Source organism: Arachis stenosperma, chromosome 5 (assembly GCF_014773155.1).
Source record: "Arachis stenosperma cultivar V10309 chromosome 5, arast.V10309.gnm1.PFL2, whole genome shotgun sequence".
NCBI lineage: Eukaryota > Viridiplantae > Streptophyta > Magnoliopsida > Fabales > Fabaceae > Arachis > Arachis stenosperma.
In genome coordinates, this window is record NC_080381.1 from 9,433,268 (window position 1) to 9,449,730 (window position 16,463).

A 16,463-nucleotide genomic window follows, 5' to 3' on the forward strand; every position below is an offset into this window, starting at 1 on the left:
AATTTTTTTCAGTATATTTAATATTTTAAAATAATTTAATTTTTATACACTACAAATATAAATAATAAAACTAGACACTCAACTATTTTTTAAACCAGTCTTCAATTAAGTTTTTCTCTATTTCTCCTTCTTGGTTATCTTATTCTACACATTTCTTTCTTTAACATCATGGTAGCAACTACCATAGTCTCCTTTTTCTTCTTCTATTATTTAATGTTTCCTTTTTTTTTAATCCTCTTTTATTATTATGTCATTATCGTTATTGCTTTCTTCTTATATATGTTTAAAAAATTAGAGTACATAATTTTGATGTAGAGCATTAAAAATTTGGTGTACAACACAAAATATTTAGTATTCAATAAAAATTTTTAAAAAATTATATGTCTAAAATATTGATACTCAACCAATAAAATATATTTAATATATAAATTTTAGTGTATAATACAAAAATATTGATACATAGACAAAAATTTTGGTGGGCATCAAATGCAATTAAAGTAAAAGATGTAATCAAATAGTATAATTGTGTAAAAATATATTATCAACAAAAAATTAAACGAATATATTTCATACTATTTAATATTTAGTCCTAAATCCAGATCGACTCATGGCCGCTATTGTGCCCAATAGGTGAAAAATATATAAAAAAAATAGATGACATTGCAAAGAAAAAAAAATATTCATAAAATAGTTTTTAAAAAATTGAACACTAACACAACTTATAAACAATAATAAAAAAAGGCTACCGCTGGTATTAATTAATCGATACATTTTTTTAAATGCATATTTGGGCCAGCCCAGGGCCTTAGATGGAAAAAGATCCACTACGTGGCCCACATTTTGTTGAAGTCCATTTCAAAATCGCATGCTCGCAGTGGCACCTTAGCAAAGATGAAGGGATAAGGAAGTTAGGAAGGAAGAGGAGGAGAAGCCATAAAGAAAAAGATGGCGGGCGGCGTGTCAGTGCATCCGAGGTTGATGTATTCTTTCGTCGGAACTCGTCTCCGACGTTGCTCCTTGCAACAACCCCTTCCTCAACTATTTCGTTACAACCCAGGCACCTTCTTTTTCACTTCCCTCTTTTCCCTCCAAATTTATTATCAGCTTCTGTTTTAATTTATTTTCGGACAGGAAGCAAGCATGTTTCCATGCGGTTATCTCGAACATTTTCTGGCATCACCAGTCTCTTATTCAATAGAAGGTACACTACTCAATGTTCCCTTTTTACACCAAATTATTGTTTCCAATTTTTGTCAATGTTCTTTTGTTGCTACTACCATGACCGTGTAGTATTAAGTCATCTAGCTATACTTTAGGAACAAAGGTTTATGGAACTGTGGTTTATGTCCTGCATCTGTAGCACTAAAATTTGTTATAGTCCTTAGACAATAGCATTTGGGAATCAGTGGTAATCTGTTGACAATTTGGTTAAGCTCATGGATGATGGCTTCGCAGAAATGTAGATGAATTGCCAGGCAAGCGCAAACGTCTGAGGCCGGGAAATGTTTCTCCTCGTCGAGAAGTTCCGAAGGATATTCCTAGGCCTCCATATGTAAAGTCTAAAACTCCAGCAGGACTTGTGACTGGCCCTGAAGTTCATGATGAGAAGGGGATAGAATGCATGAGAGCTTCTGGAAGGCTTGCTGCACAGGTTCTTCAATATGCTGGCACCTTAGTCAGGGTGAGTTGCTTATGCTTTTTTCGCCGATCAATCACTCGTAGTATGTCCCCTAGATATAATCTTGACTGCTCATTATGAAATTAAATAGCCAATTTATTATTACTCTCGTGATATTGGTGAACGGTGCAATTCCTGATCCCTGTATGTCCCTTTTGCTTATATAAATACACCGGTTGATATGTTTTATTTAGAGGGAAAAAAAATCGATTTTATGTTAGTTTTAACTTCTGTTGACAGCCAGGCATAACAACTGATGACATTGACCAAGCTGTTCACCAAATGATAGTTGATAATGGTGCATACCCATCTCCTCTTGGCTATGGTGGTTTTCCAAAGAGTGTCTGCACGTCCGTGAATGAATGCATTTGCCATGGAATACCGGATTCCCGTGTGCTTGAGGTCCGTCTGCAAGACCATTCTTTTCCTTTTAAATGAGATCATGCATCCTATGTGAAGAATATTTTGATACATTTATTTGTTTATTTATGTTTGCAGGATGGTGATATAATCAACATTGATGTTACCGTTTATTTAAATGTAAGTAATGTTTGCTGGGGTACTTTTAGTGGGATAGCCATCGAATTTCATTTTCTATGTAATTTGCTTGGTTATTTCTTCTTTGCTGGGCTTCTACCAGCCTATTTTATATAATCGGTGTTCAATTTTTTTTCATGAAGTGGTTGTCCGCTACTGGGTATTTGCTGAACATAGATTATTCTGATTCAAAAACTTTTTCCTTGAGTTTTCTAATTCATCTAGTATCTTGTTACTGTTGCATGTTGCATTGATATCATAAAAGTTTCGTATTCTCGTGTTTTTGCAATTCCTATCAGAAAAAGTTGCATCTAATTTGTTAAGTGTATATATCGATGAGTTGCAGGGCCATCATGGTGACACATCTGCAACTTTCTTTTGTGGAGATGTTGATGATGAGGCAAGAAAACTAGTTCAGGTACCAATTTTGAACATTAGTATCCGTAGATAAATATTTGCTCCTAGCTGTCTACTCTGGAAGTTTTTGTCCAGGTCTTATTTGTACTTTGGGCCTGTTCTGATAACACTAATCATATTTTGCTCAGCTATAGTTACTTTTATTTTTTGTTTTGCTTCTATTAATTTCAGAAGGCTTCAAGATGATACTGTTCTAGAATTCTCTGTTGTGGCTTCGACTTTGTGGAGTGGTGGTTTGTCTTCTCTCCATTTGTTTCATGCTTATGCGGGTTGTTTGATATTGATACAGGTAACTAAAGAATGCTTAGATAAAGCAATATCAATATGCGGTCCGGGTGTGGAATACAAAAAGATAGGCAAAATAATTCAGTAAGAAACTTCTCTTATTTACTCTGTCATGTGTTGTACATATTTTTCTTGTTCCGGTCTCTCCTTATACGTTGAATTTTTCCTCACCTCCGTTTGAGGAGGATTGAACAATTTTTCTAGCTTGTTGAGGAATAAAACCAAAATGAAGGCAATTTATCTTGATTATATTTTAAGGCTTCTATTTGAAGAGTCTTGTTGAGCAATTATACAATTCTCATAGCAGTTGTTCTTGGTCTAAGAAATTGTATAATTCAACTCCATTCATTTTCTCTTCCCTACCCTCGCATCTTCTTACTTCGAAGCAGTTATCTGCTTCTGTTAATATGCTTTGACGGCTCTTGATTGTCCAGTGTTTAATGTTGATATCTATTCTATTTTAGTGATCATGCAGACAAATTCGGTTATGGGGTCGTGAGACAGTTTGTTGGTCATGGAGTTGGAAAAGTTTTTCATGCTGATCCAGTTATTCTTCACTATAGTAATTAACTTATAACATTCTACTTCTTCAGTCTTCTATTTGATTTCTTATCTGTCAAAGTTCAATCACTGTTGTGTTTGTAATTTGTAACATGTGTATTATCTTCAGGAAACAATGAACGTGGACGGATGATGCTAAATCAAACCTTTACAATCGGTAAGAAATTTGTTGCTATGACTATAATATAGATTGTTATGAACTCTTATGCTTGTGATTGGTAATTAGTGGAACTGGAAACTTCACATGCTTTTCCTTTTTTCCCATGATCTAAGTTGCAATGATATTTCACTTTAACATTTTTGTACATGACAAATTTTACAGAACCAATGCTAACTATAGGCAGCATCAAACCTGTTTTGTGGGATGATAACTGGACAGTGGTGACGGAAGATGGAAGTCTTTCGGCGCAGTTTGAACACACCATTCTTGTAACCTCGGATGGAGTCGAGATTATGACTCGATGCTGACGGACACAACAGTTAATATTTGCGGATAGCCAATTGGAGAACCACTATTATTGAAAACTTAAATTGATTTAATCACTTCCAGACTAAAAGGGAGTAGATTCTGAAAGATTAAAAGAACTAAAATTTTTGTTGATAGTCTCCCCTGCTTCTTGTATTCTTTCTGCAGGTTAGTTCATCATGGTTTTCCAATTATAGTTGACACATTCTTTCACAGTTTTTCTCAAAATTTGGGGAGAAAAATATGGGTTCAGGTTTTGAGACTGTATACTTAGTAACCTTATATGCAAGTAAGAAGGAACCATGTGCTGTATTATCTTTTTCAAGTGTATTGTCATTCTCATATTGGTTGAATTTATTTTATTTAATTTTTATTCTTTTTATATGTATCTACTTATTAAAATTCTTGTGAAAGATATTAATCAGATTAAGAAACCAAAAGAAAAAAAAAAGCAGAAGCCAAAAGAAATGAAAGATACCCTTATGTTTGCTTTTCAAGCTAAGAGTTATAGAGAGGGGTTTTTTGTTAATTTAATCCCAAGAGGGATTATATGAGTTATTAGGCAAACGAATTTGTTGAACAATGGATTCACTTGCAATCTGGTGATCTTTCTCAGTTCCCTATTTTCATGCGCATGGAGTTCCTTAATTTTCTTTCGTCCGAGAGTAATTTTGCAAACCTGCAATTATTAATATATATTTAGTAATATGGTATGTGAAGTTTTTGTTGAACCTCATGGTTGCAATAACTAAATTAATATATTAATAAAAATAAATAAAGGAACTCACCTTTTGAGCTCTTGCTGATTACTGCCTTTATTTGGAACAGGTTGGTATCGACCAGTATCTAGATTGACACGTGTAACAGGGTTTGTGAGCAACTCCTCACCCTTTTTGACGAGATTATCTAAATTCTCTTTTGTTGCTTTATCTGCGGAAGCTAATTCCCCATCCAATGTTCCCTGTTACAAAAAAATTACAATGAAAAAATTATTTAATTAGGTTAAAAAATGTTTGTAAAAGAGATAAACTCACAAGAATTTTTTGGTAATAAAAGTTAAAAGAAAAATGAGAAATAACAACTACACATTTCTAATAAATATTATTTTTTCAATAAAATCAATCGCTATATATTTGTATATTTTTAATGTATATTCTGTACTGGTAGCTGATTTTAATAAACATCTAGTATGGTTGATTACAATTAAATGAACTTTAATTTGACCAAAATAAAAACAATAATTGTGATTAGTTACTTGGATTCGGAGGTAATTGTCTTCAGAATGAAGAGCAGTAAAGATGACACAGTTGTGATAATCAACCATGTCACTGCTTGCTTCACTATAACAATCTATTATGGGAGTTGATCCTGAGTCCAATAACCAATTCAAAATACCCCATTTGGCCACCTTCTTAGCCTCGTATTTGTGCTCATTCCTGTTTGTTCCTGTCCCCAGCGATAGCACTAGAAACCGATCAAAATCCAATGGATTAATCTTTCCTTCACCTGGCTTCCTTAGCAGCTTCTTGCTCACTTCTCTCACTCCAACCAAAGTCTGATCAAATATGATCACCAATATTAACAATTTACCAGCAAATATAATTAAGTCTATTATGATCATCAGTTAATTACTACCGGATTGTTAGCCGCGACCCCACCATCGATGAGGTTGAATTCTTTGATGATGTTTCCATTTTCATCTTTTTTTGTAAAATAATAAGCTGGCAAAAGAGTTGGAGCAGCCGTAGTGGCTATGCAAATGTCTGAAATTGGAACATCCAACTCTGGCTCTGTTTCCAGCTGCAAAACACATATATATTATAGAAAGAATTTCAACTATTTTTAGAAGAGTGAATATCTCATCCGGCCCTTGATAATTATCTCGAAAGGATAACGAGACCTAAAAAAAAAACATCTAACCCGCCTCTGATATTTTTTTTAGAACTGATTAACCCCTGTGTCAAAAAAAACAACATTGACTTTTTTTGGCACAGAAACTAATTCATCCCATAAAAGTAAAATTCAGGGGTTGGGTTTATATTTTTTCTGTCAAGGACTTCGTTGTCTTTTGAGATAATTGTCAGCGTTGTTTTGGGTTTTTCTCTTTTTAGAATATATATTAAATTTAACCGTTAAAATTATTGGAATACTGATGTTCCATAAACACTTGAATATTATAGGTCTAAACAAATACAACAATGTATAAGCTCTGAATAATTAATGAATAAACCTGATAAGAGGAGAAGATGGTAGGTTGAAGTTTTTTGATATCAAAAGTTGTAATTGCAATGTTTGTGACTGTTTGGCTTAACGTTATTGTGTCCCCTACCGTCTCCTTAACTAGTTTGTGAAGGTACTTTCCATCATACTTGGATCCTAACAAAACCTTAATTGTGTTTATCAGCCATGCAAATATTCCACTGCATGCCAAATATAGTATATCATCATAATCTTTACATATATATATTTTTGGTTAGTAATAAATAATAATGCATAATTTTTGTGAACTAATTACCTAGTTTGTGGGAAAATCTTTGGAGAATGCTCAAGGTAAAATGGTACTATATCTTTAGCAGCAAATAAAGGGCGATTTGTGGCCTTTGGATTTGGAGCTGCTAACATGGAAGCAACAAGACCACCTGTACTTGTTCCTGCTATTATATCAAAGTAATCTGCAATTCTTGCACCTTCACCATCTAGCTCCTATATATATCAATATTCATTTTCATGAAAAACAAAATACACTTTAATTAGGCATATAATATTGTACCTAGTTATATCCTAAGTTAGTTCTATTAGACATATATATTTATGTCTCTTTAAATTTTGAAAAAAAAATTATGATATAGTATCAAAATTTTTATCATGAAAAATTTATAATTTAATCCTTGTTAATTCTAAACAAAAATTTTAACATTAGATAAATGAAAAGAGAAAAAAATTTATACAAATTATAAACCTAAATTAAAAAGTGGTTTTGTAATAATTATTACGCACTTGGAGTTGGGACTCAAGGAAATCAAGAATAACACCGGGAATGATTCCTCTGATGCCTCCACCGTCAATGCTAAGAACTGTTATAAGATTTCCATATTTTGGTGGAAGGTTTTCCGGTGAAGATAATAATGTTGGGTGGTTTTCCATTGCTATAAGCAAACCGAATTCAGATGGATAAGCAAAAAAAACTTAACGTTGAGTATGGAGTATAGAATTAATCTCATCTAGCCATCTACCAAGACTAATATATATACATATAATTATAATTCCATTTTTAATGCAATGCTGGTATAACAGTGATAAGAAAAAAAAATTTATTGTACATGCAACTTTTTTTATATTATCATGCAATTTATTATAAAGTATTTGACTAGCTACTCTATATTATAGCAATGTGAAAAGTAAAATATAATATCATATATGTATTTTATACTTGATGAACAACTTATTTTATTGTACTTAATTTGTGTAGAAAATGAATTAGAATGAATATATTAATTTTCTATATTGTGTATAGACACACACTTGATCTGTAATACATAGTTTATTTTTATTCAAAGTAATCAAGCAATAACAAAGAATAAGGAACTATGTATGTACCGAGTCTGCAGTTAGACTTCGTCTTTCGCTAAACACACGCTACATCCAACATATTATTATTGGGATTCTTGTTGCTTTCAAACTTTAAAGTGCAAACAAAAATATTTAATTAACTCTAATTAAATGATTATAATTATTTTTTAAATTATATATTTTTTTCTTTTTTCTTTGTTTCTTTTTCCTTTTTTTTTTCTTACCAAAATTTTAGTTGTTATTTTTTTTTGTCATTATTATCGTTACCTTCTCCTTCTTTTTTTTTTTAATTTGATTTCTTCTTTTTATTCGTTTTCTTCCTCCTCTTTTTCCATCGTCATTATTATCATTATCATTATATCGTTATTATCATCATTCTTGTCGTCATCATCATTCTTTTTATCATTATTGTCGTTATTATTATTATCGTTGTCGTTGAAATTTTATCATATTAATAACGTTATCTGATCCAAAATTAATTTGAATGTATTTTTGTTCATGATTCAATTTGTTTTGTATAATTATTTTCAAACTGAGTTTGCGTTCGCAATTATTAAATATTTTCGGTGTAAAAACTAAGAAATTTATGTGTATTTATTAAGAAATTTCGCTATATTTTTATTCTGATAAGTTATACATAATAATAGTGTATTTATGTGTATTTTATTCTTCATCATCTTAATTTTTTTTATTCATCTTTTCTTTCTTGTTTTACGTTTTTTCTTATTTTGCTCTCTTAACAAGAATAAAAAAAAAGAAGAAACACATAATACTGTAAAATTATTAGGAAGAAGATAAACCTACATTTATTCAACTAAAAGAAAGAAATAAATAAAAAAATATAGCACTAAAAAAGACATTTTTGTATCTTTGTAGCAAAATTTCGATGTAAAAACTATGAAATTTATGTGTATTTGTTAATAAATGTTAGTGTATTTTTATTTTGATAAGTTTTACATATTTTAAAACTCTTTCTCTTCCTCCTCCTCGATCATCTTTTGTTGCTTCTTCTTCTTTTTTATCATCATCTTTTTTTTTATTTATTTACTTTCTCAAGTTTCTTCTTGTTTTACTCCATTCCTTAACAAGAATAAAAAAAATCAAATAAAAAAAAATACATAATGCTATAAAATTACTAGGAAGATGATGATCCAACATTCATTCAACTAAAAGAAAGAAAGAAATAAAAAAATGCAATATTAAAAAAATATATTTTTGTGCTTTTGTAGCAAAATTTTGGTATAAAAATTAAGAAATTTATGTGTATTTATTAAAACATTTTGGTGTATTTTTATTCTAATAAATTTTGAATAATTAAAAAATTTTCTTCTTCTTCTTCGTATTCTATTGCTTCTTCTTCATCTTTTTCTTCTTCTTATTTTATTTTTTTATAATTCTTCTTGTTTTATTCTTTTAAGAAGAATAAAAAAATTAATGATATAAAATTACTAAAAAAAGAAAAAAAATCCAACAACAGTAATAATAAAATAATGACGGTTGAAAAAAAATACGCAAAAAAAATAAAAAAAAAACACCAAAACAAAAAAGATATATTTACATTAATAAAATATGTATGTATATACACTATGTGTAATGAAATAATTTTTAGACTAATTTAATTAAATTTAATTGTCAAACAAATTTAAATGTATATCAGGGCTGCTTAATAATTAGTCGTAGATGGTGGATCATATTTTTTTATCATTGATCTTATTTTGTATATATCTGCAGTATGTTCCCTTAGTTTATAATATCTTTATCTTCTATAAACTTGCACGTACGTCTAACTATGTTACTGAGATTGCGTACTTGAACTTAATATATAAAAATTAATAGCAGCCAGCTCGGGGTTTAATTTCTATCCTTTGCCTCTTTTTTGTTTATCTTGAAACGTTTCTAGCTATGTTGACTGGAAACTTATCGTCAGTTTTTATTATTATATTCTTTATATATTTCGACATACATGATTATCAAGATAACATAAACGTGTTTTCTATTGTGTCTAAATTTTATACATAAAATTTAAAAATAAAAGGATAAATTCTAACAGTTTTTATCTTTATTTTTAGATAATTTAAATAAAAAATTCACAAACACCAGAAAATGTTATGAACATAAAAGTGGTACAAGTTGTTGTAACTAAAGTGTAAAATCATGTCTGATTTCATAGTTTCATTATATTTCACTATATATGTACTTATGTAGTATATGTAGGGCTTATGTTTTCTAAATATAGCAATGGTGACCCTGCAGTTAAAAAATGATAAGCGACAAACTGGATTTCGAATGAATGAGTTTTAATTACAGGTTTTGGTATCTAAAGTATAGGTCGAAAAAATTTTTTTAATACAACATCGTTCTTAAGATTTAAAATTAAAAATTAAAATTTTCGTTTTTACTTAAATCTTAAAATTTTAGACCAAATTATCCATATGCTTTAAAATTATGTTAAAAATACTGTAAAAAAATATTATCATACTTTTAAAATATAATTTTAAAGAACAAGACAATTAAATCTATGTGTTATTATAATTTTCGCATCTTTCTTAAAATATGACCTCTAAGTAGTTTATATTTATATATGTAAAACAAAAAATTACATCCTTCATTCATTAAGTTTACTTTTAAGGTTGAGTTAGATATATTTAATCTTAAATTTTTTATTCTACTATAAACATATCCTCATTGTCAAGAGTCAAGACACTAATAAAAAAAATATAAATACATTTGTCATTAAAAATCAATTTTTACCCTATTGTGGTCGGTTATGAAAGTGATGAGGGAGAAAGTGAAATTTTTAAAATTTTAAATAAAAATATATGTTTCGTGTTTAAGTTTTGCGCCCCAACTTTCTGATAAAACTCTAATACATGTATTTTATGAATTATCGTGTGTTAATAGTATTTTTCTAAAATTTGTGTTGTTATTAAATAAACAGCGAAGATATTCACCAAGCCTATGTCTCTGTCTCTGGAAATGAATAGCAACTAAAGACAGCCATAGTTATTACATGTCATTAATTGTTAAAATTTAATGTTAAACCCTGTATGGCTGTATTCACTCTTAATTAAACCCTCAATGGTGTCTTATCCTGGTGAGATCTTCCTTAAACCAAGGTAATCTATAAAACGGGATTATGGAAATAGCGCTGACGTGGCGATGCCCTCTCGAATAATATTATTAATAATAAACGATATTTTATTACAACAATAAACAATAATAAAAATCAAATGAGTTCAAAGTAAAAACTTCTTAGCTTTTTTCATAGCCCACAAGCTTGTGTGGGTACTTAATAGTCCACAAAAAATTGGGCTCCAAAAGCCCAATAAGAATTAGGCTTGGCCTTTCTTTTGGGTCAGGGCTTCACTTTCAAGATTTTAGTGAGATTGATCCAAGTTTTTAGTTTTGGATCTACTGCCTATAGCTCACCTCGCTAGCATACCTTGGTCACTGTTTTATATATATATATATATATCTTGACCAAAAAAAAATATATATATATATATAAAGTATGCAAAAAAAAATACATAAAAAAAATGAAACTTAACTAATTAACATTAGAAAAAAGAAATTTAAATTAGCAGCAGGCTCAGGTAGTTGAGGAATAGATCAGACAGAAGGAGAAAACACCATCAGCACAGAGTTGTCCTAGCCATGCAAATTTGCAGCGATCCCATCTGATTCCATTTTTGTCAGAGCATAGTCGCCATCGGAGCTGTAACAGGCTAACAGCACAAGTCACTTTATAAAGGCATACCTTCCATTAGCGTCGAAACAATAGTGCAATCTCCGTCTTCTATCATCGCCGCAATGTAGACGCAAGCTTGGTCACCGCCAATAACCAAGTTGCAACAGCGACAACCTCTTCCAGCTTTCAAGATGTTAGTTTTGAGGGAATTAGCTTCTTTTGGTTCAGTGTGTTAGGTGAGAGATGAATATTGAGAGTGAGAGGTAGTTTGAATTTAGGATAGTTTAGTCGGGCGGGTCTAGAATTCTGGACTAGTCAGTGAGCTGGGTGTCCCACTTTTACACGCGAGTCTCAATTTAGTTTCAATTGTTTTTATTTAGTCTTTAAATTTTATAAATGTGCTTCACATTAGTTTTTGAAACGATTTTTAGTACAAAAACATTAATGGAATGTTAATATAGACAATCTGTTACATTGAAACTTGTAAAATGATGCAATTTTAATTTTGATATTCAAATAGTTCAAAAACGATGTTGTATCACTTATTTTGTTAGGTAAAGTTTCAATAAATATCACTTACGATATTATTTTTAGGTTATTTGAGTGACAAAATCAAAACGATATCATTTTACAGAATTCAGCGAGACTTCCAGTTGTCTATAACAACATTTTATTAACGTTTATATGTTAAAAATTGTTTTAAAACTAATATAAATTATATTCACAAAACGTAAGAATTAAATAAAAACAAAAAAAATTTTAAAAGCAATTCAGATATTAAATTGAATACTATATCCCCTTTAAAAATAGCAACCAATTTGTGCAAACTATTACTATTAGTCTTTTAACGCGATCATCGTTATAACAAATTTAACTAAACCTTCTCTAAATCTATTTAATGAATACTAGTTTCCTGTGGCATTTACAACGTTGACACGATCTCTTGTAAGTTCTAAATGTATTGTCAACGATCCTCTTATTGAATTCGCGTATGACCACGTATCATGTCCTTGTCTAGCATGCATATATATATATATATATATATATATATATATATATATATATATATATAATGTGGCTTATGCTTTGAATGTTCAGCCACATTTTATTTTCTAAAAGTGTAGACTAATTATCTTTGAATGTGACATTCTGCAATATCTACCTATATGCTTGTTGGAGGAAATTTTCTCCAAAGTCCTAACCCAATTTCATTTCATTATGTATATTCATAAAAATGTCTGGAAAACAAGAATTTTCAGCTCAAAACTGCCAAATATTTTTTATTTTAGTTTTATTTATATCAATATAATAGATTCACTATGATACACGTCACGCGCATACATGTATAATTGACATTAATTGCATTAATAACATATATCATATAATAGCCATCAATATTATTCGTTTATTCTATTCTATTTTTAAAGTGATTATAGTATTATACGTTTATTTCTCTCATGATGTATTCATGTATAATATTTAATTTGTATTAATAGTATCAAAAACATATATTTTATATTTTTTAATTATTTACATATATGCTTATTTAGAAAATGGGTTATACAGTGTTCTCAACCTTAAAATTCTAAAATAACGCAACACACTTTTTTTTTTTAAGAAAAACTTTCACATTCAACTATATTGTGTATGTACTTAATTACTTATTCTTTTTTCGTGTTATGATTTTATTAATTTATTAGTTTATATTCTTAATTTTTATACTTTGTACTCTAACTCTTAATTCCGCCTATGTTACACTTGTGGTACATAGTCGATTCTAAACTCGGATAAAGAATGAGGGTTGTGTTAGGTCTTCGACAACCAACATAAAAACATAGTCGAATCCTCATGACATGAATCAAAGACGTTATTGTGCTAAAGTTAGGTCGTTGTCCGGAAGCAACGTGCTGTATGACTCGAGTACGGTGTCAAATGAGTAAGGGCTGCTACATTGGTACTCAAATATAGTGTTAAATGAGCAAGAGTTCTCATATTTTCGTAAACGGACGAGGGTAAATAAGCTAGTTCACAAAGTAAAAGGTAAAAGTCGGAGTGACAGAAGGTTGAGATTTGGGACATGGAACATAGGCACTATAATAGGAAAATCCATGGAGGTGGTGAATACCATGACAAGGAGGAAGATAACATTATGTGCCTACAAGAAACAAAATGGGTTGGTGCGAAGACTAAGGAGTTGGATACTTCCAAATTCAAATGTTGGTATACAGAAAAGGTGAAGAATAGGAATCGAGTTGGTATTATTGTGGATAACCAGTGGAAGAAGGACATAGTGGATGTCAAGAGAGTGGGAGATCGGATCATCTCTATCAAACTTGTGGTCAGTGACAAATTCAAAAATCTTATAAAGAGGGGGTTGGAAACAAAAAATTGAAAGTGCCATATTAAAACTAAAAATTTTAATAAAAAAAATTGTATATTTTAATATTATTTTAAATTAAAATTAATTAAAAAAATTATTTATATTAAAGTTTTTTATAAAATTCTAATTTTTATCTTTATTATAAAAGATATAACATAAATAATATAAATTTGTTTCTCTAATACTTTTAGTATATATATTTAAAATAAATTAATGAATATAATATATTTATATTAATAAATAATTCACTTAATATATTTTGATAAAAACTAAAATTTAATCTAATTTATTTTTATGTATATATTTTTTTATTACATTCAATTAGGAATTATTATAAAAACTAAAGTATTTTTATATAATAATAGATAGAAGAATTACAAAAAAGAAAACAAAATTTGAAAGAACAAAAAAAAATAAATTTAAAATATATGAAATGGGATTTGAACTCATGGTTTGGAGTATAAATGTCTCCTTTTAACCATTAAATTAGAAGGTATATTATTAAAAATTTTAGACACTGTATTATATATTTTAAGTTTTGAAAATTTAGGGGCTATGGTCCATGCTGGTCCTCTCTAACTCCGCCTCTGCTTGTGGTGTAGGGAGGTGATTTTCATATGATTAGTGCCTACGCACTATAAGTGGGTTCGGACGAACAATACAAGATAATATTTTGGAAGGATCTAGAGAGTTTGGTCTAAGACATACCTTCAGGAGATAAGATTTTCTTAGGAGGAGATTTAAATGGCCATGTTGGAAGAGAAGTGACTGGGTATGGAAGTATTCACAGAAGCCATAGTTTTGGGGTGATCAATGCCGAGGGTAAAACTATTTTGGACTTTTCCTCAACCTTTAACCTTCTCATCGCAAATACATGTTTTAAAAAGAGAGACGAACATCTTATAACCTATAAGAGTGGCATGACAAACTCTCAAATCGACTTCTTCTTGTTGAGGAGGATCGACTGAAAATTTTGCATTAATTGTAAAATTATTCCAGTGATAAACCCCATTTGTAGGGTTTATCTTGTGCTTGATTTAGGGGATTTTATCACCTTTTACCCACATTTATCCATTGAAATAGCATGGTTTCATAACTTCTCCTTTAATTGTGCTTAAGAGTGAAAACATGCTTTTTAGGTCTTAAAATAGCTAAATCTAATTCTCCTTGATTCCATTAGATGCCTTGATATTTTTGTTAAGTGATTTAAGGTTTAGGAGGCAAAGATTGGATCAAGGGAATGAAGAAAGAAGCATGAAAAGTTGGAGAACTCATGAAGAAATGAAAGAACCGGAAAGCTGTCAAGCCGACCTCTTCGCACTCAAACGACTATAACTTGAGCTACAGAAGTCCAAATGATGCGGTTTCAGTTGGGTTAGAAAGCTAACATCCGGGGCTTCAAAACGATATAAGATTTGCCATAGTTGCTACACGTATGGTGGCGCGCACGTGCATAGTACGTGCACGCGCCGTTGCTGCCACCTGGTTCACTTAAAGCAAAACGTGGCCAGCGAATTCTAAAGCCTTGTGGGCTCAATCCAACTCATTTCTGATGCTATTTAACCCAAGGAGTGAAGAGGGAAACATATGTTAGTTACCATTAGTCATAGTTTAGTTTTAGAAGTAGTTTCTAGAGAGAGAAGCTCTCACTTCTCTCTAGGATTAGGATTAGGTTTAGTTCTTAGATCTAGGTTTTAATCTTTGCTTTCTTCTACTTCTACCTCTCAATTCTTTGTTGTTACATTCACCATTCTTCCATTCTTTTGTTGCAATTTCCTTTATGTTGTTCTTATGCTTTGTTGTAGATCTACTATTGTTCCTTCCGTTTTCCTTCAATTAAATAAGAGGTAATTCATAATAATTGTTCTTCTTTGCTTTTCTATTGTTGATCTCTTGCCTTTGTAGTTAGATCTCTCTTCAATTCTTGCAATTTATGTTGTTTACTTTTATTGCCTTTTATGTGTTTGTTGAAATGCCTCTTCTAGACATAGTATAGATTTTGTTCCTCTTGGCCTAGGTAGAGTAATTAGTGACACTTGAGTTATCTAATTCCTTTGTTGATTGGTAATTGGAGAGATTGCTAATTGGTTTGGAGTACACTAAAGCTAGTCTTTCCTTGGGAGTTGGCTAGGACTTGTGGCTCAAGTCAATTCATCCACTTGACTTTCCTTTATTTAGTAAGGGTTAACTAAGTGGTAGCAATGAACAATTCTCATCACAATTGAGAAGGATAACTAGGATAGGACTTCTAATTTTCATACCTTGACAAGAGCCTTTTATAGTTGTTAGTTTATTTTCATTGCCATTTACTTTCATGCCTCTTATCAAAACCCCAAAACAACTCAAACCAATAACAAGACACTTTATTGTAATTCCTAGGGAGAACGACCTGAGGTTTAAATACTTCGGTTATTAATTTTAGGGGTTTGTACTAGTGACAAACAATCTTTTGTATGAAAGGATTTTTGATTGGTTTGGAAACTATACTTGCAACGAGAATTCATTTATGAAATTCTATACCGTCAAAAATCCAATCATCAAAATGGCGCCATTGCCGGGGAATTGCAATGGTGTTATGTTATTGGTTATTGTATATATGTGAATATTGTGAATAGCTTGTTTTTTGGATTGCTTGTTTGTTTTTGCTAGTCTTAGTATTTTGTTTCATTATTTCTTATTGGTTTTTGTTTCTTATTTTCTCTTGCTACCATGAATTCTCATTTTGGCTATGAGTGTGATTATAACTATGTTGTAGGTGATGAGAACTATAATGAGAATGTGTATCAAGGATGGGACAACCAAAGGTGGGAGGAGCCATATGCATATGATCAATCTTCATGGCAACAACCTCCACCAATGCACTATGAAGAAGAGCCATTTT

At 30.4% G+C, this 16,463-nt stretch overlaps 2 protein-coding genes across 3 annotated transcripts; one reads left to right on the forward strand and one right to left on the reverse strand.

Annotated features, from left to right (window-relative positions):
• Positions 1-881: 881 nt before the first annotated feature.
• On the forward strand, positions 882-4,269 carry LOC130982034 (methionine aminopeptidase 1D, chloroplastic/mitochondrial). The gene is made up of 10 exons (XM_057905862.1): positions 882-1,057; positions 1,132-1,201; positions 1,456-1,681; positions 1,919-2,080; positions 2,177-2,218; positions 2,562-2,633; positions 2,922-3,001; positions 3,382-3,479; positions 3,588-3,635; positions 3,801-4,269. The coding sequence occupies exons 1-10, from the start codon at positions 946-948 to the stop codon at positions 3,944-3,946; spliced, it is 1,056 nt and encodes a 351-aa protein (XP_057761845.1). The 5' UTR covers positions 882-945; the 3' UTR covers positions 3,947-4,269.
• A 143-nt stretch (positions 4,270-4,412) lies between these two features.
• LOC130982033 (patatin-like protein 1) lies at positions 4,413-7,612 on the reverse strand. 2 transcript variants are annotated; one of them, XM_057905861.1, is made up of 8 exons: positions 7,542-7,612; positions 6,942-7,090; positions 6,460-6,647; positions 6,175-6,364; positions 5,580-5,744; positions 5,200-5,499; positions 4,733-4,905; positions 4,413-4,623 (listed from the first exon to the last, which is right to left on the reverse strand). In XM_057905861.1, exons 2-8 carry the CDS (start codon positions 7,086-7,088, stop codon positions 4,557-4,559), a joined length of 1,230 nt encoding a protein of 409 aa, XP_057761844.1. In that variant the 5' UTR covers positions 7,089-7,090; positions 7,542-7,612; the 3' UTR covers positions 4,413-4,556. The 2 variants fall into 2 exon arrangements, with proteins under 2 accessions (XP_057761844.1, XP_057761843.1); XM_057905860.1 differs by lacking the exon at positions 7,542-7,612 and having other exon boundaries at positions 6,942-7,203.
• Between the last annotated feature and the right edge of the window lie 8,851 nt (positions 7,613-16,463).

Excerpts from the sequence above, each read along its gene's own strand:
- LOC130982033 (XM_057905861.1), bottom strand. The coding sequence starts at position 7,088 with ATGGAAAACCACCCAACATTATTATCTTCACCGGAAAACCTTCCACCA. Across the intron at positions 6,648-6,941 it reads TCCTTGAGTCCCAACTCCAA|GAGCTAGATGGTGAAGGTGC; the intron begins GTGCGTAATAAT and ends TGATATATATAG. Across the intron at positions 5,500-5,579 it reads GGGTCGCGGCTAACAATCCG|ACTTTGGTTGGAGTGAGAGA; the intron begins GTAGTAATTAAC and ends ATATTTGATCAG.
- LOC130982034 (XM_057905862.1), top strand. The coding sequence starts at position 946 with ATGGCGGGCGGCGTGTCAGTGCATCCGAGGTTGATGTATTCTTTCGTC. Across the intron at positions 3,002-3,381 it reads AAGATAGGCAAAATAATTCA|TGATCATGCAGACAAATTCG; the intron begins GTAAGAAACTTC and ends ATTCTATTTTAG. Across the intron at positions 3,480-3,587 it reads TCCAGTTATTCTTCACTATA|GAAACAATGAACGTGGACGG; the intron begins GTAATTAACTTA and ends TATTATCTTCAG.